Source organism: Balaenoptera acutorostrata, chromosome X, assembly GCF_949987535.1.
Source record: "Balaenoptera acutorostrata chromosome X, mBalAcu1.1, whole genome shotgun sequence".
NCBI classification, from domain to species: domain Eukaryota; kingdom Metazoa; phylum Chordata; class Mammalia; order Artiodactyla; family Balaenopteridae; genus Balaenoptera; species Balaenoptera acutorostrata.
Window position 1 is genome coordinate 36864872 of NC_080085.1, and position 26514 is coordinate 36891385.

General features: G+C 36.6%; 1 protein-coding gene across 8 annotated transcripts in view; it reads right to left on the minus strand.

Moving 5' to 3' along the window:
* The window catches only part of CASK (calcium/calmodulin dependent serine protein kinase), a 393911-nt gene that overhangs the window by 32196 nt on the left and 335201 nt on the right, over nt 1–26514 (minus strand). For 2 of the 8 annotated variants that reach the window (XM_057537969.1, XM_057537970.1), the window contains exons 15-20: nt 20275–20353; nt 8755–8840; nt 7611–7679; nt 4916–4984; nt 3482–3517; nt 1643–1839 (exon numbers count right to left, since the gene is read on the minus strand). In XM_057537969.1, the coding sequence (XP_057393952.1) occupies nt 1643–1839; nt 3482–3517; nt 4916–4984; nt 7611–7679; nt 8755–8840; nt 20275–20353 (536 nt within the window). The remainder of the gene's footprint in view (nt 1–1642; nt 1840–3481; nt 3518–4915; nt 4985–7610; nt 7680–8754; nt 8841–20274; nt 20354–26514) is intronic. The other 6 variants (XM_057537971.1, XM_057537972.1, XM_057537973.1 and 3 more) reach the window with 3 other exon arrangements.

Here is a 26514-nt window from a genome sequence, read left to right on the forward strand (position 1 = left end):
TGCTTTTCCCCCTGCCATTTCTCAGGCTTCCTCCAGAGGACTCAGAGTTCTAGGTATTGGTGAGACATGATTTATACAAATGAGCTGACCAGGGAGAAGAGGTCTGGATTCTACATAATTCTTTTCAACAAATGCTCATTAATATATGGCAACATTCAAGAACACATTTTGTAAAACATAAATATCAGTGATAACATAGTAACATCACCATCAAAATGACTTAGAAATCACTTTCCTCTCACTAATGCTTAAACTGTTTTCTGAAGATCAGACTGAAAGACAGCATCAGATGGAAGGCTGCTACTTCCTCTAACTAGGCCTATGTTTCCTCGTGTAAAATGATGGCATCTGAAGTTCTTACCAGCTCTGACATTCTAAATTTAAGAGTATAGCTGAAAGAAGTGATCAAGCAAAAGAGATTAGCTGAGGAGAAATCCCTTTAATTAGTGAAAAAAATGGATGAAAAGTTGTACGTGTCTATGAACTCTATGCCTTTGGTCTCTTTCAGCTAGGTTCAAGTATTTTGGACATGACGTTATCTTTTTTGCACTAGGTTTCTGATATATATTGCCAAAGTACTGACAAAGGTAAAACTATTGACATTTTTCAAAAAATAGCAAATTGTAACATTAGTAACAGAAATAGATTTTACCAAAACACACAGTAATCCGTGACTCCTCTCAGTTAAAAACATGTCTAAAAACTGTCTGACTTTAACCTGCTTTCAAAGCCTAAACTGTCTAACAGACACACATTTTTAAAGACCTGGCAAGGGGGACTTCCCTGGTGGCGCAGTGGTTATGAATCCGCCTGCCAATGCAGGGGACACGGGTTCGAACCCTGGTCCGGGAAGATCCCACATGACTCGGAGCAACTAAGCCCATGCGCCACAACTACTGAGCCTGTGCTCTAGAGCCCGCGAGCCACAACTACTGAGCCCATGTGCCACAACTACTGAAGCCCGCGCACCTAGAGCCTGTGCTCCACAACAAGAGAAGCCACCGCAATGAGAAGCCCGCGCACCACAACGAAGAGCAGCCCCCGCTTGCCACAACTAGAGAAAGCCCGCGCACAGCAACGAAGACCCAACGCAGCCAAAAATAAATAAATAAATACATTTATTTAAAAAAAAGACCTGGAAAGGTAAAGAACGAAGCTTCTGACCATCTTACCCTTCTAATAGTGAAACATTTTCTCTTTAAATACCTGGAATGACCGTGAATCCTGGCATTTGAATTTTTCGCTGGTGGTGGAGTGGAATGGGGGTGGTGAGAGCATGTGGAGGGGCAAGGAGAGGGTACATTTAAAAAAATGCAATTCTAAAAGGATGGAAACAGCATGTAGGAATAGAGGGCTCTGCTAAGAGACCACGATGTGACCATGACCTGAGGCTAGTCGCTCAGCCTCTCTACAGACCTTCCTCTCCTTATGTGTGAAACAAAGACCTGACTCTATACGCAGGAGCTTACTTGGTGCTGACAGTTTAGAATTCTTGGATGACTAATTTGAACTGTGTTTGGCTAATAGAGCAAGGAATATATTAAACAGGTTTTACCCTGTAAAAGAATAAAATGTAAAGTTGAAAAATGGATGGCCAGGCTTCATTTTTATTGTAAACTAAAAGAAAACAACAAAAACATACCATTCCTGAAGTTCTGGAGAAGGAATGAGACCCGCAGTTCCATTTTTGGAGTTTTCCAGTTTACCCTGCCACCAATTGTGATCATCCTTACTGATAATCTGGATAATGTCACCAACTCTGAATCGAATGCCAGCTTCTTTGCAGGGGATGAGGTCATCCTTGGCTGGATCATATTCAAATTGTGCTCTTACATAGATCTATAAAACAGGAGTTTGTAAGAAAAAATGCCATGGTGATGTGAAAGTAAACAGTCAGCTCTAACTTAATAACCACACACTAACACTTACTACAATACAAACAGGACATTAGATGGTGAAAGCAAATATGATGCATGGAAATACAACACAAAAAAACTGCTACCACTAGAAACAATGTACTACTTTTGGTGTGTACAGGTTCAAGTCTTTGCTCTTTTTATTTGGAGGGAACACTTAAGATACTTGCTTAGTAAAAATAGACTTAATTTCTGCTTTTACTATAATAGGATAGGCTTAAAATTATAGAGAAGTATGCTTACCATTTTAAAATCTGAATATATTTAGTTGCTATTATGCATAAGTTGTCATGATCACATGGCAGCCTTTAAACCATGACCACAAGCATTCAGGACAGGCTTTAACCCTAAAGCAGTACATGATACAAAACTAGCAAGAACTCCGTGTTGGTATCTTGCTGTAAAATGCCTACATGACAACTGGCAGTGTGTCTACACACTGCTGATAAGCTTAAATGTAATTCAAACAATTTTTTAAAGCATTTAAAAATAGTTTTATTTTTTAAACAGGATTTAGACTTTGTATTTTACTCTTTTTAGAGAAGAAGAATGAGTTTGAATCCTGGCTTTGCCAGTGTAACACTTGAAATCTGCACAGAGCTTCAAGATATGCATGGTTTAAGGCTCTGAGTTTTATGATATGTAAATATAACTAGTAAATATTATAAAAGGAAACGGGGTTATATGGCACCATTTTATGAATCACTGGATTTCTAAATGATTTAAAATAAGGTGCTAGATATTCAACGTTGCATCACTTATGGGTGAGTTCTATTAGGTGCTAGTTTATGCACATCTTAACTCACAATTTGATATTTTTTAATAGCACATTTCACAAAAAATACCATAAAAATTCTATCTCTTGAAATTAAATTTGAATATTAATGTTTAAGTCACTGTAAAACCAACCTGAAGGCCTTGGAACTATTGTGTGATTATTCTGTTTAAGTTCCTTTTCAGAAATCCAGCCTATAAAATAACAAGTCTCTGCATTTGCACCTAAAATTCATACTCAAAGTGCCAGCAAATTGAAAGTTACTTGCTTGTGTTTGTTAGGCAGCACTTAACTTTTCATGTTTGATTAGGCTGTAAAGCCAGGAATTTTCTATTCTTTTTTTTTTTTTTTCATTGTATATGGCTTTTAGAAATACACATGCAGATACAAATTAAGAAAAAGCCTTCGAACTTCAGATAATTATTGCTTAAAAATGTTCACTGGCATGTACGTTTTAGTTATTCTTAGAATTCTAAGAATTTTATAACCTTTAAAAATTTTTTTCCACCCCAGAGGCAGGCCCATAAGATCCCCAAAGGCTGAATTCTCAACCATCAACACAAAATGATCAGGTTGAAATTACAATAACCATCACAGCTACAAAGATGTTAGGAAAAAAATCTTTATAGAGAATTAGTCATGTGTAATGTGTTAAAATGAAATGGTACAAGCTCTCAATGCTCAAATGTTATGGTCCAAAATGCAGACATTATGGGATGAAAAGGGTTAATAAAGGATTGGCTATTAGCAGCTCAGTTTAGAGAAGTTTCTATAGAGGGTATCTATTCACCTGTCGTCCTTTTGGTTGGGTAGTTGATGGCAAGTCCTGTAGAATAAAGCCAACCCAGGAGAAAAATTTTCATTTACTTTTCAAAGAGTACAAGGTAATTTGTGTGTTCTGTTACAATATGGTTAAAAAATGAGCTAGATTTAAGTTGTAAAGAGATAATATACATTATTCCATTTCTCAGAAATGTTGAGTTATCAAAAAAAAAAAAAAATCAAACCCAGGCCATTTAGCAGCAAGCTGAAGAAAGCAGGTAAGTTTAAGCAGAGAGAAAATGTGTTCTTAAGAAACAACTCAGCATCTTCAACACAAAAGCCACTGCAAGTGAAATAGCCTATTTAAAAAACCCCCCAAAACTCAAAAGAGCTGTTGCCCTTTTCAACTTAGTCACTGCAACCATTTAGATTTCGAAAAATTCAATGGTTGTACGGATTTTCACCATCTTAAAGTTATTAAATGTTATAAATGAATTCCTTTGGTAGCCTGTTTTGAAGCTGCAAATAAAAGTCTTAGGAAATTTTCTTCCATAATTTCTCTTATATCATTCCATTTGAGGTGATCTCTAAATTATTTAAAAATTTATCTGATAAAAATGTTGATATATTTTTAAAGGGCAAGTTAATAGTCAGGAAAAAAGTGATACTGCTGTATTATTAGAACTCTCAATATTTTTAACAGCAATATCAGCAACTTAGAGATTTTGTTACCCCAAATATTGCACACCTGCACGTATAAGTGCTCCCATTTGTTTAAATTAAAAACAATTCTTTTTACTTTCCAAAATGGATAGTTCTGAAAAAAAAAGTAAAATTCCAAGTTCAAGTCAAAATATAAAGTACTTTGTGTTAAAGATGTGATAATAGCGTGGCTTAAGTGCAGTTTGAAGCCAGTTCCTTTTGCTGTTTATATCCAGGCAAGGCTTATAATTCACAAAAGTATGTGCACGTACCACAATAACAGAGGGCACACCAATTCGTAAACTTAGATAGCGGAAACTAAAACATGTTGCTGATATCACTCAGAATAGACAACTACAAAGCCCGAGAATACCCAAATGCCTACTCTGCAAAATCCTTACATTTCTTTATCTTTCTCAAATTAAAAAAAAAATGTTGAGAAATTTCAAGAAACTTCCATTTACATCCTTTGCATAACTTTGAGCAAAGTCATAAATAGTAGATGGGTGACATAGAAATACTTTGAGAATGACCAAAGCAGTCTTGAACTACATTTCTTCAAATTTAACTAATGAAAGGCATTTTTAATGAGAAGAAAATGTTGAAAAAGATTTTCCAGGAGTAAACTGCATTGTAGCTGTAGTAGCCTTGTATATCGGCAGAAGACAATATTTCCACTGAACACATGTAACTAGAACACTCATGGCAGGTGGCACCAACAAAATTGTCACACTTTGCTGTGTGGAGCTAGAGTTCTTACCGAAACAGAATTGTTAGTGCTGCTATGACCATTAGCTGGGGACTGTCTGGAAGTGGAGGGGGAATCTCTCTGAAATAAGACACAAGGTTCATTAACACAGAACACCAGCACAGAAACAGAGATATTCACATCAACAGTTACAACCACAGTCTGACAACCATTTCCTTTGAGGTTTTAGCTATAAAGGTGTCATACTGACTGACTTGCATGATTTCACAGAAGTATGAAAAAAATTTTTTACAGTTTGAAGATTCACATATTGTAAGTGATGACCGTGTCATTCATTAACCATTTATTTCCTGTCTTTAACATTCTATAACCTTTGCTTTCTTTAAATAAGACCCCGAAGGGTGACTTGATATTAAAATCCTATCAAGTACTGTAAAATGACAGATATTACTATACAATTATTGTGCTGAAGATCCCAACTGCCTAATTTTCATTGAAAATTAGGTTTGAAAAGTATTTAATAATCCTTAGGTACTTCGGTATCAAAAATTACTGAATGATGCAATTTGAAGTGAAGTGAATCTCAAAAAAAGACTTCTCATGTTGTAATCACCTTAGAATCTTTCTAGGATAGATATTACTAATAAGGGTAAAAGATAGATATACACCAGAGAAGAAACCTTTATTCTTTTAGATTATTTTAGCGGATTAATTAAAACAATAATCTTGAGCCTCTAAAGATTCTGGCAAAGATCCCAGCAGCCACAGCCACTATACTATGTGACATGCTCAAAATCCTTTCCAGGCTCCACTCCCTTATTGTCCAAATCAACTTTAATGTTAGAAAAAGGAGGGGATGAAATAAGTATTTAAAAATTTTTGGTTTAGTAGAGTTCTTTGAAACCTTTGAAATGTGCATGTCTGCTCAGAAGACATTTGCTTTTTCTAGAAGACTTAAAGAAAACCTCCGGAACCTGTTAGCCTTTAAATAACGGGATCCCTTAGATGAGTATTGTCAGATGTTAGTGAGCAGAATGATGTCTAGGCGCCACCCCCAGAGACTCATGTCAGTAGGGCCAGGGTGTGGGGCAGCGGTCCCCTCTTTTACCAACGGCCAGGGGGATGCTGATGAAGGTGGCCAGAGAGCTTTTCTTTGGGAAGTACTGCTGTAGCTGGGAAGAGTCCAACCACAGGCTTGAATTCTGCCAGAGCACAGGAGAGTCAAACAGATTGGGGGTAGGGCTAGGAGGGGAATACATTTTTTCCTATTCTTCAGAGGTAAAGAAGGTAAGAGAGGGCTCTTCTTACTCGAGAGCATAGCATTTATATGTGTAATACTGGTCCCACTGCAAAACTAGTTCAACCACTCAAAAACACAAGAGAAACTTCTTAATAACTAACATTATTTTCTGGTTAGTGAGCCAAAAAGACAAAAATCAATCGTGTTTACTAAATTTCTTCCAAGATGAGAAATGGTATGAGGACCACCTGTGATTTTTAGACTATCAAAATGCTTTACATAAAAATGCATGTGACAGTCTCTCTTTTCCAGTAAGGTCTGTGTACTAGGTAACAAATTTCAAAACTATAAATCCTGGAGCAGAAGTAGTTCCATATTTTGTTTTGAAATATAGTACTAATTGAAGTTCCATAAAAAGCCACCGAGAGGAGCTCAAGAACTGATATAACAGAAACCCCAATTGTCACGGCTCACTAAAAATATACTTGACAAAACTACAAATTCTTATACATATCTTCAATAGGTTTACAAAAAAACATGAAGCCTCTGATTTTTCTTGTGAAATTTACATCACTACTGGAGACTGGAAGAAACATTATAATTTCTCCTAAGTACAAATTCAATTTTCTAGGTGAAATAAGTTGTCTGCCAGTCTTAAATATTAACTGGAGGAAATGTGTACTTCATATTGATGTACACATACTTGGAAGATGCACAAGAAAGAACAAGCTTCAGAAAAAAATATTCAAACTGAATGTGCAATGACCAAAGGATGACACCATTTAGGCCGGCTCATATTTCCAAATATAAAAAGAATAGATTTTTGAATCTCACTTACTAACCAATAGCAAACTGAATAATATAGGTTGGGAAAGCTACAATTTCTAAAGGATAAGCCTAATGTAAGAAAGGAGCTTTGGGTTTGTATTACTCTAGAAAACTTACTTGTTTACAAATCAGATAACATTCCAATTTAAACAATTTCACAGAAGGTTGCAAAAGCCTATATTCCTCTAATAACGTCAGTTATCAATTTCTCATAGACTTAACATCCATCTAGAGACCTGTCACAATTATTTGAACTACTCTATCTTAACAGAAATAGACCACTTCTCACATCCTTGGAAAGAAGAACTATCTATGTGATTTCTTAACAAGGGAAGTGAATGTACTTCCTGGAAATATTATTGCAATTATGATCTTTTTTTTTCCCCAGAGACTCTATTTGTTCTTTATTAAGCCTTTGTCATTATTTGGAGCTTCTCTATATGTATTTTGTTTTGATTCCAGCCTGCAGAAAGTTAAAGTGCTGAGGACATCCCCATGGAAGCAGGGCTGAGTAGGTGGATGGGACCTACTCTGTTCCGTTATCTTTGTTGTAAAATTGGTGTGCAGTGATCAACAGCACAGGCAGAAACAATTTCCCAGAAAGCCAAAACATTCAGCCATCAGCAGACAGTTAGTTAAGAACCCAGAGGAGACGGGGTGTTTCGTTAGAGCTATTACCTCACAGGACGATGACTGAGTGCGGTAACTTGGCACGATCTTGAAGGTGATACTCCCCCGCATTTCCCGCTGGGGGGGAAAAAAAGGAGAGCTCTTTTAACAAACAAATGTTGCACACAAAAACGCGCAAGAAACCACTGAAAATGTGGGGGTGTATTTAATGCAAGTCAGCTGAGAGTGCACGGGCCTAAAATGAAACCGAGTTATAAAAGCAGGAACTGCTCACACTAACGGTGGAGGTTGTTCCTGGGAAAAGCCCTGCAAAGTCAAGGCTGACTGTCCTGGTCATACAGCAATGGTATAACAGACCTCTGATGGTTACCTTTTCATAGACACGAATACAACTCTAAGTGACATGTCTTTCAAGAGTGAATGTAAGTTGAACTGTACAATAGAACAAGTAATTAATTACGTAAGAATTAAATTTGGTAGGCTACATTATGATGGTGTACTCCATAAAAATCTGCTCTTTATTTCATAATTTTGACATTAGTTTTGACTGTAGTGAGTCTGTGGTGCTTATTTCACCTTTAATAGATATAAGTAACATGGGAGGCTGCTACATTGTGGTGGGAAGAAGGTCCAGGACAAGAGGTCCAAAACATCTCCCTCTGCTCGCCAGGGCCTGTCACTCTGCACCCCCCACCCCGCCCCAATCCAAAGCCTACTTTGAACACAGATTTTGAATATACACGGTAAAAAATGGCCTGGTCTACTATGACTTTCCTTTCCCCTGTGCTGTAGAGAAATCCAATACAGCTGGCTATGACTCAGCTACACAGGAAAGAGGCTTCTGATACTGCTGATGTCAGCAGAGTTGAGGTCAGTGAGAAACTAGTTCACAAGCATGCACAACTGCAAAGGTTTTCTTTAAACATCTGCTCTATAAGAACAGGAGACAAAGGATTGAAAGGAGAATGTTCAAGCCCATACTGCTAAAGATGGGCAAAATGTTTCTAAGCTCTGCTGCATGTGAACATTTTCCTAGCTCTCAGTTTTTATGAATGTTGTGTAAGTTCAAGTCCACACAAATGATGGTACCAGATATATTCTGATTATAAAAGAATACCCTTTATTTGTGCATTAATAAATAAGTTAATGAACTGAAAGCCAATCTTAGAAAAAGAGACTTTCATTTACTCACAAGCATTTTTTGCAGCTGTTCCACTGTTTGGTTAGCTACACTGATGCCATTGATTTCTCGAATTTCATCTCCGACATGAAGTGTACCTAAGAAATTACACAAAATTATAAACATGAAATGATATATACTTTTATAATAATAAAATCCAAAGGCAGCAACGTAAGTAATTAAAAAAAATTAAGCTAAATACAGAAGGCCAATATTTCAGAACCAGGTACAAGTTAGGCTCACATAGTAAACTCACCAAAACAGATACACATAACTTATGGAAGACACAGTTTTGAAAGATGGCTGTAGAAATCTGCTTATTTTTCTGAGAGAGGCAGTGTGTATATAGTGGTTTAAAACTACAACTTCTAGATGCAGCCTGTCTGGGTTCATATCTCTGCTTCATCACTTATACTAGCTTTAAGATCTTGGGTAACTTACTGAAACTTTCCATGTCTTGGTTTTCACATTTGTAAAATGGAGGTGAAAACAGTATCTATCTCATAGGATTGTTATGAGGATTAAATGAGTTTAATACATGTAGAGGGCTTAGAACTGTTCTTGGCACACAGTCAGTACCATTTAAGTGTTTGCTGTTATTATCATTATTATCTACCAAATATGATACAAAGGCTGTTGATTTTCAAAGAATTATGATATGATAATATCTGTGTAACAACAAATTTATATTAGACATACTGCAACCTTTTAATAATAACTTGGTAGGCATTTCAGGGTCCTGTGATACTTCAACTAGAAAAAGTGACCGAGAACCAATGGTTAAATAGTGTTATGTAAAATTTTGCTTTCTTATTTATGAATTGTGCACGGTTACTTATTGACCTGACTTCATCATGAAAAGCTCATTGTATCTTTAAGAGGTACACACTAAAATGCATATAAATAAAATAAGGCGCCTGGTATTTGCTTCAAAGTAATCCAGGGGGGTGGGCAGTAGGGCAAATACAGATGAAACCAGTGTGCCCATGAATTAACAATAATTCTACCTGGCTTATGGGTATGTGGGCGATCACTTCACTATTCTTTCCACTTTTCTCTACTTCAACTGACTGCACTGTTTTCTCTACTCATGTTTGAAAGTTAACATAATAAAACATAAAAATTTGGGGACTTTTGTTTCAAATATGGTTGATTAGGCACTCATAGACTTTCTTACAACTACATATCCCGTCTAGGGCACACCTCTTGAAGTGTTACTGGCCTCACAAAAGGAATGCAAGTTCCCAAGAACACTTCCCACTTTCATCCCCACTCTCCCCTCCACACAAAAGAACCCTGTGAGCTGCATCCAGAGTGGTGGCAAAGTAAGGATGGAATGAAATAGTGGGAGGGGTAAATGCCATTGCTGCAATGCCTGCTGGCCGGATTCTGAGCCTTGGGCCAATAGCAAGTTAGAGAAGCTGAGCCTAGGATTCTGTAGGGAGCCAAGACCCAGATCAGTGGTACTCCATGGCAGCTGGTAGAACAAGGAACAAACCCTTTCTGGAGGAAAGTGTTTCCATTTTAGGCCCCCAAGACTTCCACTGATTTGAACAAGCAATAGGCTTACAATCAAAGATCACCAAACATACAATAAGGCAAACTACTATGCGAGTCATCAGAAAGAGAAAAAACAGATTTAGATCCTCGAGGAGGACAGATATTGGAATGGTCAGATATAGAATACAAGAATACCTTGTTTTCTTGTGCCCTGCTTTACTGTGCCTCAAAGATACTGCATTTTTTATAAATTGAAGGTTTGTGGCAACCCTGTGTTAAGCAAGTCTATCTGTGCCATTTTTCCAACAGCATTTGCTCACTTCATGTCTCTGCATCATGTTTTGCTAATTCTCTCAATACTTCAAACTTTTTCATCATTATTATATTTGTTATGGTGATCTGTGATGAGTGATCTTTGCTGTTACTATTGTAATTGTTTTGGGGGTGTCATGAACTGTGCTCATATAAGATGGCAAACTTACCTGATTGTTGAAATGACAACAAAGGATTTAGAATATTACATAAAGTTAGTTGATAAAGCAGTGGCAGGGTTTGAGAGAACTGACTACAATTTTAAAACAGGTTCTACCATGGGTAAAATGCTATCAAACAGCACTGCATGCTACAGAGAAATCATTTGTGAAAGGAAGAGTCAATCAATGAGGCAAACTTCATTGTTGTCTTCTTTTAAGAAATTGCCAGAGCCACCTCAAGCTTCAGCAACCACCACCCTGATCGATCAGCAGCCATCAACATCTAGACAGTACCCTCCACCAGGAGCAAAGATTATGATTTGCTGAAGGCTTAGATGATGGTTAGCATTTTTTAGCAATAAAGTAATTTTTAATTAAAGTATGTATATTTTTTAGACATAATGCTATTGCACGCTTAATAGATGAAAGCATAGTGCAAACATAACTTTTATATGCACTGGGAAACAAAAAAATTCATGTGACTCACTTTATTGTGGTGGTCTGAAACCAAACCTGTAATATCTCCAAGGTATGCCTATGTAAAATAGCTATATGTTAAATATTAGGGGAAAGAAAGGGACCTATTTACAAGGATGAACATGCAACAAGAGATTATCAGCTGTGAACAGACAGATCCGAAAATAAAAAGAAGAACAAGTGACTAGTACCTCTAGAAAGGAAAAATATAATTGGTAGCATAAGCCAATGAACGGATGAGCTGAACAGGAGTTCATATATGGCTGAAGAGAGTTTCAGTGAACTGGAAGACATAACCAAATAAATTGTCTAGAATGCAGTTCAGAGAAATAAGGAGATAAGGAAAATAGGAAACAAGAAATAGAGAATGGAGAAGAGGCAATATTTGAAGAAACATGGTTGTAAATTTTCTTGAACTGATGAAAACATGATTACACAGCTCCAGGAAGAATAATGTATCCCAAGTAGGATAAATAAAAAGAAATCCATGCTGGGAGGTAGTAAAACTACAGAACATCAAAGACAAAGACCTTAAAAAGTCCAGGGAGAAAGGAGAGATCACCTACAAAGCAAGGACAGTTATAGTGACACCAGACTTCTTGATATCAAACAACAGATGCCAAAAGAAAACAGAATGGTAACCATTAATTTAAAACTGTGCTCTCAGCAAAAGTAATAAAGATTGAGGCTGACATAAAAGGGGAAATTGACAGTAACACAATAATAGTAGGGGACTTTAACATCCCACTTTCACCAATGGACAGATCATCCAAAATGAAAAAAGGAAACACAAGCTTTAAATGACACATTAAACAAGATGGGCTTAATTGATATTTATAGGACATTCCATCCAAAAACAACAGAATACACTTTCTTCTCAACTGCTCATGGAACATTCTCCAGAATAGATCATATCTTGGGTCACAAATCAAGCCTTGGTAAATTTAAGAAAACTGAAATGGTATCAAGTATCTTTTCCGACCACAGCGCTAAGAGACTAGATATCAATTACAGGAAAAAAACTGTAAAAAATACAAACACATGGAGGCTAAACAATATGCTTAAATAACCAAGAGATCACTGAAGAAATCAAAGAGAAAATCAAAAAATACCTAGAAACAAATGACAATGAAAACATGATGACCCAAAACCTATGGGATGCAGCAAAAGCAGTTCTAAGAGGGAAGCTTATAGCAATACAATCCTACCTCAAGAAACAAGAAACATCTCAAATAAACAACCTAACTTTACACCTAAAGCAATTAGAGAAAGAAGACAAAAAAACCCCCAAAGTTAGCAGAAGGAAAGAAATCATAAAGATCAGATCAGAAACAAATGAAAAAGAAATGAAGGAAACGATAGCAAAGATCAATAAAACTAAAAGCTGGTTCTTTGAGAAGATAAACAAGATTGATAAACCACTAGACAGACTCATAAAGATAAAAAGGGAGAAAACTCAAATCAACAGAATTAGAAATGAAAAAAGGAGAAGTAACAACTGACACTGCAGAAATAAAAGGATCATGAGGGATTACTACAAGTAACTATATGCCAATAAAATGGACAACCTGGAAGAAATGGACAAATTCTTAGAAAAGCACAACCTTCTGAGACTGAACCAGGAAGAAATAGAAAATATAAACAGATCAATCACAAACACTGAAATTGAGACTGTGATTAAAAATCTTCCAACAAACAAAAGTCCAGGACCAGATGGCCTCACAGGCGAATTCTATCAATCATTTAGAGAAGAGCTAACACCTATCCTTCTCAAACTCTTCCAAAATATTGCAGAGGGAGGAACACTCCCAAACTCATTCTACGAGGCCACCATCACCCTGATACCAAAACCAGACAAAGCTGTCACAAAAAAAGAAAACTACAGGCCAATATCACTGAACAGAGATGCAAAAATCCTCAACAAAATACTAGCAAACAGAATCCAACAGCACATTAAAAGGATCATACACCATGATCAAGTGGGGTTTATCCCAGGAATGCAAGGATTCTTCAATATATGCAAATCAATCAATGTGATACACCATATTAACAAATTGAAGGAGAAAAACCATATGATAATCTCAATAGATGCAGAAAAAGCTTTCGACAAAATTCAACACCCATTTATGATAAAAACTCTCCACAAAGTAGGCATAGAGGGAACTTACCTCAACATAATAAAGGTCATATATGACAAACCCACAGTAAACATTCTCAATGGTGAAAAACTGAAACCATTTCAGCTAAAATCAGGAACAAGATAAGGATGCCCACTCTCTCCACTATTATTCAACATAGTTCTGGAAGTTTTAGCCACAGTGATCAGAGAAGAAAAAGAAATAAAAGGAATCTAAATCAGAAAAGAAGTAAAGCTGTCACTCTTTGCAGATGACATGATACTATACATAGAGAATCCTAAAGATGCCACCAGAAAACTACTAGAGCTAATCAATGAATTTGGTAAAGTTGCAGGATACAAAATTAATGCACAGAAATCTCTTGCATTCCTATACACTAATGATGAAAACTCTGAAAGAGAAATTAAGGAAACACTCCCATTAACCACTGCAACAAAAAGAATAAAATACCTAGGAATAAACCTACCTAAGGAGACAAAAGACCTGTATGCAGAAAACTGTAAGACACTGATGAAAGAAATTAAAGATGATACCAACAGATGGAGAGATATACCATGTTCTTGGATTGGGAGAATCAACATTGTAAACATGATTCTACTACCCAAAGCAATCTACAGATTCAATGCAATCCCTATCAAATTACCAGTGGCATTTTTTACGGAACTAGAACAAAAAATCTTAAAATTTGTATGGAGACACAAAAGACCCCGAATAGCCAAAGCAGTCTTGAGGGAAAAAAACGGAGCTGGAGGAATCAGACTCCCTGACTTCAGACTATACTACAAAGCTACAGTAATCAAGACAGTATGGTACTGGCATTAAAACAGAAATATAGATCAATGGAACAGGATAGAGAGCCCAGAGATAAACCCACACACATATGGTCACCTTATCTTTGATAAAGGAGGCAAGAATATACAATGGAGAAAAGACAGCCTCTTCAATAAGTGGTGCTGGGAAAACTGGACAGCTACATGAAAAAGAATGAAATTAGAACACTGCCTAACACCATACACAAAAATAAACTCAAAATGGATTAAAGACCTAAGTGTAAGGTCAGACACTATAAAACTCTTAGAGGAAAACATAGGAAGAACACTCTTTGACATAAATCACAGCAATATCCTTTTAGACCCACCTCCTAGAGAAATGGAAATAAAAACAAAAATAAACAAATGGGACCTAATGAAACTTAAAAGCTTTTGCACAGCAAAGGAAAACATAAACAAGACAAAAAGACAACCCTCAGAATGGGAGAAAATATTTGCAAATGAAGCAACTGAGAAAGGATTCATCTCCAAAATATACAAGCAGCTCATGCAGCTCAATATCAAAAAAACAAACAACCCAATCCAAAAATGGGCAGAAGACCTAAACAGACATTTCTCCAAAGAAGATATACAGATTGCCAACAAACACATGAAAGGATGCTCAACATCACTAATCATTAGAGAAATGCAAATCAAAACTACAATGAGGTATCACCTCACACCAGTCAGAATGGCCATCATCAAAATATCTACAAACCGTAAATGCTGGAGAGGGTGTGGTGAAAAGGGGACTCTCTTGCACTGTTGGTGGGAATGTAAATTGATACAGCCACTATGGAGAACAGCATGGAGGTTCCTTAAAAAACTAAAAATAGAACTACCATATGACCCAGCAATCCCACTACTGAGCATATACCCTGAGAAAACCATAATTCAAAAAGAGTCATGTACCATAATGCTCACTGCAGCTGTATTTACAATAGCCAGGACATGGAAGCAACCTAAGTGTCCATCGACAGATGAATGGATAAAGAAGATGTGGCACATATATACAATGGAATATTACTCAGCCATAAAAGGAAACGAAATTGAGTTATTTGTAATGAAGTAGGTGGACATAGAGTCTGTCATACTGAGTAAAGTAAGTCAGAAAGAGAAAAATGAATACCGTATGCTAACATATATATGGAATCTAAAAAAAAAAACCAACAAAAAAGGTTCTGAAGAACCTAGGGGCAGGACAGGAATAAAGACACAGACGTAGAGAATGGACTTGCGGACATGGGGAGGGGGAAGGGTAAGCTGGGATGAAGTGAGAGAGTAGCATTGACATATATACACTACCAAATGTAAAAAAATAGCTAGTGGGAAGCAGCTGCATCATACCGCACGGGGAGATCAGCTTGGTGCTTTGTGACCACCTAGAGGGGTGGGATAGGGAAAGTGGAAGGGAGATGCAAGAGGGAGGGGATATGGGGATATATGTATACATATAGCTGATTCACTTTGTTATACAGCACAAACTAACACAACATTGTAAAGCAATTATACTCCTATAAAGATGTTCAAAAAAAAAAAAGATTGAGGCTGAAATGAAATATTTACAGATAAACACCACCTGAGGGAGTTTATCAACAAGAGACTATCACTAAAGGAACTTTAAAGGATGTAGTTTAGGAAGAAAGAAAAATGCTCCCCAAAGGATGGTCTGCAATGCAAAAAGGAATGATGAGCAAATAAAATTGTAAACATTTATGTAAATCCAAACAAAAATGGCCATGTATTTTAAGAGTAATTTCAAATTTGTGGATTTAAAACAGGACAGAACGAAAGTGCTGGGCAAGAATAATATGCAAGTCAAGACTGGGATCTAACTTGATGTTCCAGTGTCTTTGTATTCTTTGGGAGTGGGAATAACATACTGTTTCACTTTAGTATATGTCAAGTTAAATACGCATGACAAAATTTCAAGGTAACCATAAACAAGACCAAAAGACAACCCTCAGAATGGGAGAAAATATTTGCAAATGAAGCAACTGACAAAGGATTAATCTCCAAGATTTACAAGCAGCTCATGCAGCTCAATAACAAAAAAACGAACAACCCAATCCAAAAATGGGCAGAAGATCTAAATAGACATTTCTCCAAAGAAGATATACAGATGGCCTACAGACACATGAAAGAATGCTCAACATCATTAATCATTAGAGAAATGCAAATCAAAACTACAATGAGATATCATCTCACACCGGTCAGAATGGCCATCATCAAAAAATCTAGAAACAATAAATGCTGGAGAGGGTGTGGAGGAAAGGGAACACTCTTGCACTGCTGGTGGGAATGTAAATTGATACAGCCACTATGGAGAACAGTATGGAGGTTCCTTAAACAACTACAAATAGAACTACCATACGACCCAACAATCCCACTACTGGGCATATACCCTGAGAAAACCATAGGTCAAAAAGAGTCATGTACCAAAATGTTCATTGCAGCTCTATTTACAATAGCCAGGACATGGAAGCAACCTAAATGTCCATCGACAGATGAATGGATAAAGAAGATGTGACACATATATACAATGGAATATTACTCAGCCATAAAAAGAAATGAAATGGAGGTATTTGTAATGAGGTGGATGGAGTTAGAGTCTGTCATACAGAGTGAAGTAAGTCAGAAAGAGAAAAACAAATACAGTATGCTAACACATATATACGGAATCTAAGGGGAAAAAAAAAAAAGGCCATGAAGAACCTAGTGGCAAGACGGGAATAAAGACACAGACCTACTAGAGAATGGACTTGAGGATATGGGGAGGGGGTGGGGTGAGATTTGACAGGGTAAGAGAGTGTCATGGACATATATACACTACCAAATGTAAAATAGATAACTAGTGGGAAGCAGCCGCATAGCACAGGGAGATCAGCTCGGTGCTTTGTGACCACCTAGAGGGGTGGGATGGGGAGGGCGGGAGGGAGGGAGATGCAAGAGGGAAGAGAAATGGGAACATATTGTATATGTATAACTGATTCACTTTGTTATAAAGCAGAAGCTAACACACCATTGTAAGGCAATTATACTTCAATAAAGATGTTTAAAAAAAAAAATTTCAAGGTAACCACCTAAAAAATAGAAATAGAGTGCTGAAATTCTAATTTACCTGGGGGTGGGGGGATGGAACAAAAATGAAGGAAAAATATCAATTAAAATATGGAATAAATATTAAAAAAAGCAAGATGATAGAAATCATCAAAATAAATATTAATGGACGAACCTTGCCCATTAAAAGATAGCAATCATCAGAGTGCATTACAAAATGAAAAACCCAAATTTGGAAATGTTTGTAAGACACACTCTACAGCATACAGGCACAGAATGGTTAGAAATAAAAGGAGGGAAGAAGACATGCTAGGAAATACTAAAATTAAGCTGGAATAACTATATTAATATTAAATAGGTTTTAAGTAGAAAGTATATTAAGGATAGACATGGTTACCAGGCACTTCTATGCTCCTAATAAAACAGCTTTGAATATATAAAACCAAAAGTGAGAGATCTATAAGTAGAAATAGAGAAACTCTACCATGATAAATGGAATATTTCAACAATTATTGATAGGTCAAACAGATAAAAAATTAGTCAATATATAGAATATTTGAACAAAAAAATTAACCTCAAGCAATCATATAGAGAACTCTGCATGCAACAATTAAAGAATAGTCAAAAAAAAAGAATAGTCTTCTTAAGTACACATGGACCATTTACAAAAATGATTAAAGTGCTATGCCATAAAGCAAGTCTGAACAAACCTCAAAGAAATGGTGTCATACAGACCACATTCTCTGACCCCAATGCAATTAAGTTAGAAGTAAAACATAAAAAGATATACAGGAAATCCTCTTAAATGTGGTACATAAAAATATTTCTAAATAACTTGTGGTTCAATGAAAAATATAACACTAGAAATTCAAAAATACTTAGAACTGAATCACAATAAAAATGCTTCATATCGTAACTGGTGGGATACTGATAAAACAGTACTTAGACAGGTAGAGTTTAACCTTAAATGCATATATTAGAGATGAAGAAAGACTGGAATAAATGAACTAAGTGTTGAATTTTAAAAGTTAGATAAAACAAAGAGAAAGTAGAAGGAAGGAGAAAATAAAAATTCGGTCGTAAAACAATAAAATAGAAGATAAATATACAATGGAGAGAATTAACAGAACCCAAAGTGGGTTTTTGAACAAACCTCTGGTAAGTTGATCAAGAGAAAAAAGACAAGGCACAAATAAATATTAGGAATAAAGGCTACATAATTACAGAGACAGCAGAAAATAAAAAGGTAAGTGGACACTAAGAAGAAGCTTACTAGAATAATTTTAAAAACTTAAGATTTTTTCAGAAAAATGTAATTTACCAGAGCTCACTCAAGATATAGAAAGGCTGAATAGCCTTATGAATGTTAAAGAAATTGAAACAGTGGTAAAAAAAAAAAAAAACTTCCTTGAAAGAAACCAAACACAAAACACCAGCCCCTGATAGTTTTATAGGCAAGTTCTACTAAACTTACAGGCTACAAATCATTCCAATATTATACAATATTCAGAGAACTCATGAAGAGAGGTTCTCCAAGTCATTTTATGAGGCCAATGTAACTTTGAAACTAACATCAGACAGAGAAACACAGGAAAGGAAAATTAACTACAGGCCAGTCTCACTCCTAATTACAATCACAAAAATCTTAAACAAAATAGTAGCACATAGAATCAAGCAGTACATACCAAAAGATAATACACAATGACTAAGCTGGGTTTATCTGAAAAATGCCAGGAGCGGGGTGGTTATCATTAGGATGTCTTTAAAAAGTTATTCACCACATTAATAGGTAAAAAGAAGAAAAATCATCTCAGCAGATGCAGAAGAAGCATTTGATAAAATTCAAAACCCAATCATAATTAAAATGTCCAGCAACTAAGGATATAAGAGAACTTCTTCAGCTCTAATAAAAGGTATCTACTAAAAATCTATAGTAAATATTCTTCTTCATGGGGAAACTTTGGAAAGCTACCTTTTAGAAACAAGAATAGGACAAGGATGTTCACTATACCACTTCTATTAAAGACAGCAGGTTTTTGCCAGTGTGGTAATATAAGAAAAAGAGATTAAAGAAATAATGGTGTTGTGACTTTACTGAATTTATAGCAAGTTATTGAAAATAATAAACAAAAAATTCATACAGGAATTTAAAACCAAACATCCTCCTGTGTGAGTGCTATCCACTCACGAAACCTAGATTCCTCTGAAGGCAGCAGTAACGCCAGACACAGCAGTCATCTCTAAAGAGGACAAGAAGGCACTAAAAGGCTTATGGTGTTACCTCTTGCTCTCCAGGGTTAAGGAAAGAAGTGTTAAGTACAAAAATAACACGATCTCAAAGAAAGGAAGTCTAATTTTTGGACAGGAGAATCATTTTTGGATCAGGCTCTAAATACTAATGCATATAACTCAGTCCTTTCAAAGAGGAGCCTAAACCTACATGTCTAAATCCCGTCCACCTGAGGGTTAACAATAGTTCCTCTTTCTCAAAAAATCATTCTTTGTCTACTTCAGTCCTTAGTGTATTCCCTTCTCAGAATGACTGCACTTATTGTAGCAGGTATTAAGAACTTAATCACAGGTTTGATATCTCTTATTTTACCATTTAAATTTTATATTGTTATTTATCAAATTCTAATTTCCTAATTTACAAATAGTGTATCTCATTCCTGAATGAATGAGAGAGCAATTCTTCAACTGTCATTTAACTTTGCAAATATCTATCTATCTATCTTATATCCCAGTACAGATGTCTTCCACATATCCTGAGGCCTGATATGATAATGCTTTAGTTTGTCTCCCATGGCCTCTAATAAGTCAGGATCTAAAGAGTGACTCAGAGATGCTCCTGCAACAAAACTATAATATACCCTCCCTTGAGTATCTACAGATTGGAGCATGTGGAGATGAATAAAAGCGAATGGAGGCCAACAGTGATTAAAACCAAAGACAGATAACTTAAATAAATCATTTATATAAAACATAAATGAAACTGATCTTTTATATGGATCATAAAACACTAGGCTACAGGAAAAAAATTAAGGAAGGAAAGAAGGAATTATATATGGAACTTACCTTGCCTATGAATCATGCCCCCATGCATGATTCTTGCAACAATACAGTGATTTAGCTCATTCATTTTTAAAGTGATTCCCTGTAAAAAGTTAAACAAAAACAGAATTACTGTAAGAGGGCACTTCTTTTTATATTTGTGATTTTGCTGTAGATAACCTTAATTACAAAAGTTAGGAAAACATTAAAGAAAATATAGAAAATGGAGGAGAAAACTCCATTATGCCACAACAGAAATATTAATTTTGATATTTTGATTACTATAATAATAGTACACATACATTTTGTATAATGCTTTTTAATCCTATAATTATTTTCCATGTTGCTAATAATTTAAAACATTTTTATCGATGTAGAATTGACATATGCTTATGTAAAGTGTACAATTTGACAAGTTTGATATATGTATACATGTGTGAAACCATCACCACAATCAGGATAATGAATATATCCATCACTCCCAAAAGTTTCCTCATGCCCACTGGTAATCTACTCACATCCCTCCATGCCCTGCTCCTCCACCTCAACATCCCTAAGCAACCATTGATATGTTTTCACTGGCTATAGATTAGTTCGCACTTTCTATAAATGAACTCATACAGTATGAACTCTTTTATGTTGCTTTTTTTTCACTCACAACGTGAGATTCAACTACATCATTGCATCATGTATCAATAGTTCATACTTTGTTCTTGCTGAATATTCCACTGTATGGATATACCATTTTGTTTATCCATTCACCCACTGAATTGCTTCTAGCTTTTGTCTCTTATAAATAAAGCTGTATTAATGGATTAGTCTCCGCTTGGCCATGATGTATTTTTCCTTTTTTAAGATATGGATTTGTTTAGAATTTTTGCATCTATATTCATGAGGATTACTGGTCTGCAGTTTTCTTTTCTTGCAAACTGTCTGTTTTTGGTATCAGGGTAATGCTAGATGCCTCTTCCTCCTTCTCCTTCTCATCAAAAATAGTAAGTTGGGGGGCTTCCCTGGTGGCATAGTGGTTGAGGGTCTGCCTGCCAATGCAGGGGACATGGGTTCGAGCCCTGGTCTGGGAGGATCCCACATGCCGCGGAGCGGCTGGGCCCGTGAGCCACAATTGCTGAGCCTGCGCGTCTGGAGCCTGTGCTCCGCAACAAGAGAGGCCGCGATAGTGAGAGGCCCGCGCACCATGAGAAGAGTGGCTCCCACTCACCGCAACTGGAGAAAGCCCTCGCACAGAAACGAAGACCCAACACAGCCAAAAATAAATAAATAAATAAATAAATAAATAAGCTTTAAAAAAAATAGTAAGTTGGTAAGAATTCCTTCCTTTTCAATGTTTTGGGAAGAGTTTGTATACAATTGGTACTGTTTCTTTATTACATGTTTGGTAGAATTTACCAGTAAAGCCATCTTGGCCTGGAGTTTTCTTTGAGGGATGTTTTTTTTTTTTAACCTAAATTCAATTTTTAAATAGTATATTTAATATACTATAGGGCAATTCAGTTTTTTCCTTTTTAAGTAAACTTTGGTAGTTTCTGTCTCCCAGTGAATTTGTCTATTTCATTTAGGTTGTTGAATTGATTGACATAAAGTTGTTTACCATATTTCCTTATTATTCTTTTTATATCTGTAGAATCTGTAGTAATGTCACTTTTCTTATGAATGATACTGGTAATTAGTGTGTTTTTTTCCCTTGACTGATCCGATCTTGTCAAAGGAAAAGTTTTATTGATTTTTCTATTGTTTTTATTTTCTATTTCATTGATTTCCACTTTGATCTTTATTATTTCTTTTCTTTTACTCACTTTGGGTTTAATTTGCTCTTTTTGTTCTAGTTTCTTAAAGTAGAAGCTGAGGTCATTGTTTTAAGATATTTCTTCTTTTTAACATTGGTGTTTAGTGCTACACATTTCTCCCTAAGTACTGCTTTAGCAGTATCCCACAAGTTCTGGTATGTTGTGGTTTCATTTTCATTCACTTCAAAATACTTTAAAATTTCCCTTTTGATTTCTTCTTTCATCCATGGGTTATTTAGAATTGGATAATTTAGTTTTCAAGTGCTTGGGGATTTTCCCAGACATCTTTCTGTTATCCATTTCTAATTTAATTCCACTGTGGTCTGAGAATATAATTTGATATTAATAGAGTCACTCTGGCTTCCTATTGATTAATGTCATCATCAAAGTATATCTTTTTCCATCCTTTTCCTTTGAAAAGATTTGTCTTCATGTATAAAGCATTTCTTGCAGGCAATATATAATTTGGTTTTGCTTTCTCCCCACACCCTAACCTGACAACCTCTGCTTTTTAATTTGGGGAATTTAGACTATTTACATTTAATATGATTACTGATACAGTCAGGTATAAATATATCTTCTTGCTATTTGATTTCTATTTGTCCCATCTGTCATATGTTCCCTTTTTCCTCTTTTTCTGCCTTCCTTTGGATTTATTTTCAAACTATTTTCTCTCCTGTTTTCTTATTAGCTACAATTGTTTTGTTGTTTTAGTGGTTGCTTTAGGGTTTATAGCATACATCTTTAACTTATCAGTCTACCTTCAAGTGATATTATACCATGTCATGTACAATATAAGAACCTTATAACATTATACTTCCACTTCCTTCCTCCTGACCTTTGTGCTGTTATACATTTTACTTTTACATGTTAAAAAACCCCAAACAGGGCTTCCCTGGTGGCCCAGTGGTTGAGAATCCGCCTGCCAATGCAGGGGACACGGGTTCGAGCCCTGGTCTGGGAGGACCCCACATGCCGCGGAACAACTAAGCCCGTGAGCCACAGCTACTGAGCCTGCGTGTCTGGAGCCCGTGCTCCGCAACAGGAGAGGCCGTGACAGTGAGAGGCTCGCACACCGCGATGAAGAGTGGCCCCCGCTCGCTGCAACTGGAGAAAGCCCTCGCACAGAAACGAAGACCCAACACAGCCAAAAATAAATAAATAAATAATTAAAAAAAAAAAAAAGATTAGGAGACTGACCACCTGAGAGGAGATTAAGGGAGTGCAGCCCCCCCCTTCACACCCTGATCTTGTCAAAGACCCCACCCTTGAACCATTGTTAAAAAAAAAACCCAAACACATTGCTATTATTTTTGTTTAGACTTCCATTTATCTTTTAGAGAGATTTAAATGATAAGGATGTCCTTTAACATTTCTTATACTGTAAGTCTACTGAATTATTTCAGTTTTGGTATGTCTGAAAATGTTTTTATTTTACCTTTATTTTTGGATCGATACCTTTGCTGGGTTTAGAATTCTAACCTGAGAGGTTTTTTTTTTCCCCTTTCAGTACTTTAAAGTCATTGTTCTTCTTAATTGTACTGTTTCTCATAAGAAATCTGATATCATTCTTATCTTTGTTCCCCTGTATGCAACATTTCTTTTTTATCTCTGTTTTTAAGACCTATTTATTACAGGTTCTAAGCAGTTTGATTATGATGTACCTTGGTGTTGTTTTCCTCATGTTTCTTGTGCTTGGGGTTCATTGTGATTCTTGCATCTGTGGATTTATAGTTTTCATCAAGTTTGGAATGTTTTCAGTCATTATTTCTTCAAATATATTTCCTGTTTCTTCTTCACTGTCTTCTCCTTCATAGACTCCAATTAACCAAATATTAGGCTGCTTGAAGTTGTCCCACAGCTCAGTGATATTCTTTTCATTTTTAAAAATTCTTTTCCTTTCTGTGTTTTGTTTTGGATAGTTTCTATTGCTGTGTCCTTTGAGTTCACTAATCTAGTCTTCTGAAATGTCTAATCTGCCATTTATCCCATAGTGCAATTTTTCTGCTAATTCTAATATCTTTGTCAGTTGCATGTCAGTTTTGATTGATTATTCTCCACATTATAGGTCACATTTTTCTGCCTCTTTACATGCTTAGTAATGTTTGATTAGATTGAAGACATTGTGAATTTTATCTTATTGCATGCTAGATTTTTTTTTTATTCCTGTAAATATTCTTAAGCTTTGTCCTGGGATGTAGTTCAGTTACTTGGAAATAGTTTGATCCTTTGGGTCTTGCTTTCATGATTTGTTAAGGCAGGTCTGGGGCAATTCTCTATCTAGGGCTACTTATTCCTCATTACTGAGGCAAGACCTTCCTAAGCACTCTATACAATGCCCCTTGAATTGGTTTTTCTAGTCTGGGTGGTGGGAACAGGCAGTGAGTGTTGGGCACTGTTCCCTCTCATCCTTTTGGATGGTCTTTCCTTGGCTCCGGGTAGGTTCCTTTCATAAATGTGCTGATCATTATTCAGATGAATACCTGAGGGGGACCCTCTATAGATCTCTAGGGTTCTCTCTCTGTGCAGCGCTCTCCTCTTCAGTACTCTGTCCTATGAACTTTAGTTCTTTGGTCTTCCCAGGCCCTCAGCTGTGTCTCTTCAGGGAGTCTGCCTGCTCTGCCTCAGTTCCCCCTCACTGTACTCTGACTTGGAAACTCTCTCATGTCAGTAAGGTGGGGCAACCATAGTGCTCACCTTATTTGCTTCCTGTTTCTTAGGGATCACTGTCCTTTGCTGCCTGATGTCCAGTGTCTTGAAAACTGTTACTTCATTTTGTGTGTTTAAAATTTTTTTTGGTTGTTTCAGGTGAGAGGGTAAATCTGTTCCTGTTACTCCACCTTGGTTGGAAGTGGAAGCTCTATATACTTAATGCCAGAATACTATTCTATGGAATAGATTACTTTTACTTTCCAATTATTCACCATTATATGAGAAGCTTTCATAAACATATTTTTGTACTAGACTTGGTTGATTCTAAGAGTCACATGAGGACCTTTTTTTTTTTTTTTGGCTGTGTTGGGTCTTCATTTCTGTGCGAGGGCTCTCTCTAGTTGCGGCAAGCAGGGGCCACTCTTCATCGCAGTGCGCGGGCCTCTCACTATCGCGGCCTCTCTTGTTGCGGAGCACAGGCTCCAGATGCACAGGCTCAGTAGTTGTGGCTCACGGGCCCAGTTGCTCCGTGGCATGTGGGATCCTCCCAGACCAGGGCTCGAACCCGTGTCCCCTGCATTGGCAGGCAGATTCTCAACCACTGCGCCACCAGGGAAGCCTGGACCTTTTAAATAATATTAACTTTATTTATTTATTTTATATTTTATTTATTTATTTTTGGCTACATTGGGTCTTTGTTGTTGCACGTGGGCTTTCTCTAGTTGCTGCAAGCAGGGGCTACTCTTCGTTGTGGTGCACGTGCTTCTCATTGAGGTGGCTTCTCTTGTTGTGGAGCACGGGCTCTAGGCACGTGGGCTTCAGTAGTTGTGGCATGCGGGCTCAGTAGTTGTGGCTCACAGGCTCTAGAGCGCAGGCTCAGTAGTTGCAGTGCATGGGCTTAGTTGCTCCATGGCATGTGGGCTCTTCTCGGACCAGGGCTTGAATCCATGTCCCCTGCATTGGCAGGCAGATTCTTAACCACTGTGCCACAAGGGAAGTCCAATATTGAGTTTTAAACTCACTCTTTGGATTTAGATTCAGGAAGTGTGGAATAGAGCCCAGATCTGTATTTTTAACAAGCTCCCTTGGTGAAAACTGGTCTTAAATTTGAGATGATTAGGGGTAGGGGGACTCTGTCTTATCTTCTTCATTGGAAAATAACATTCTGTTAGAAAGTTCTGTGAAAATATTTGAGACGTTATAATCTAGACCCTGTCTGAATTTGTACAATTCTATAAAATATAACTTTGTATGGTTCCTATTTTGTGGTTCTTAGAAGTGGTAGGCAAGCAATTTAAAAAACTGGTTTATCAAATGTTTCTAGTCCCACATTCAACTGTATTGTTCAAGTATCATTTCCAACTTGTACATTCAATCAGCATCTATGGTTACCAAGAGAAGGTGTTCCTGGAAAAATGTTGTAAGTTAATGTGTAAGTCAAATCTAACTGCAGAAGGGAAATGATAGTATGATGGGGGTTCCATCCTTGAAATTCATAAATTAATGTATTCATTCAACCAATATTACTGTGAACCTGTTATATGGCAGACACTCTGCTAGACACAGTAGTGAACGTGATAGACAGGGTCTCTCATGGCTAGGGAAAGTTCACCTCAAACCAACTGGAGTTAATATTTATTACTTTGTCTACTTCAAACATTTCTCTGCAGAGAGGAATTGATTCATGTTTTCTCTGTTCATAAGTTCCCAAGTTCCAGGGAAAGGATTTGGCCCAGCTACCACTGAACCTACCCCAGCTTGGGGTAAACTCCTGGCCTTTCCTTGTTTACATAAGCCTCTCCCCTGT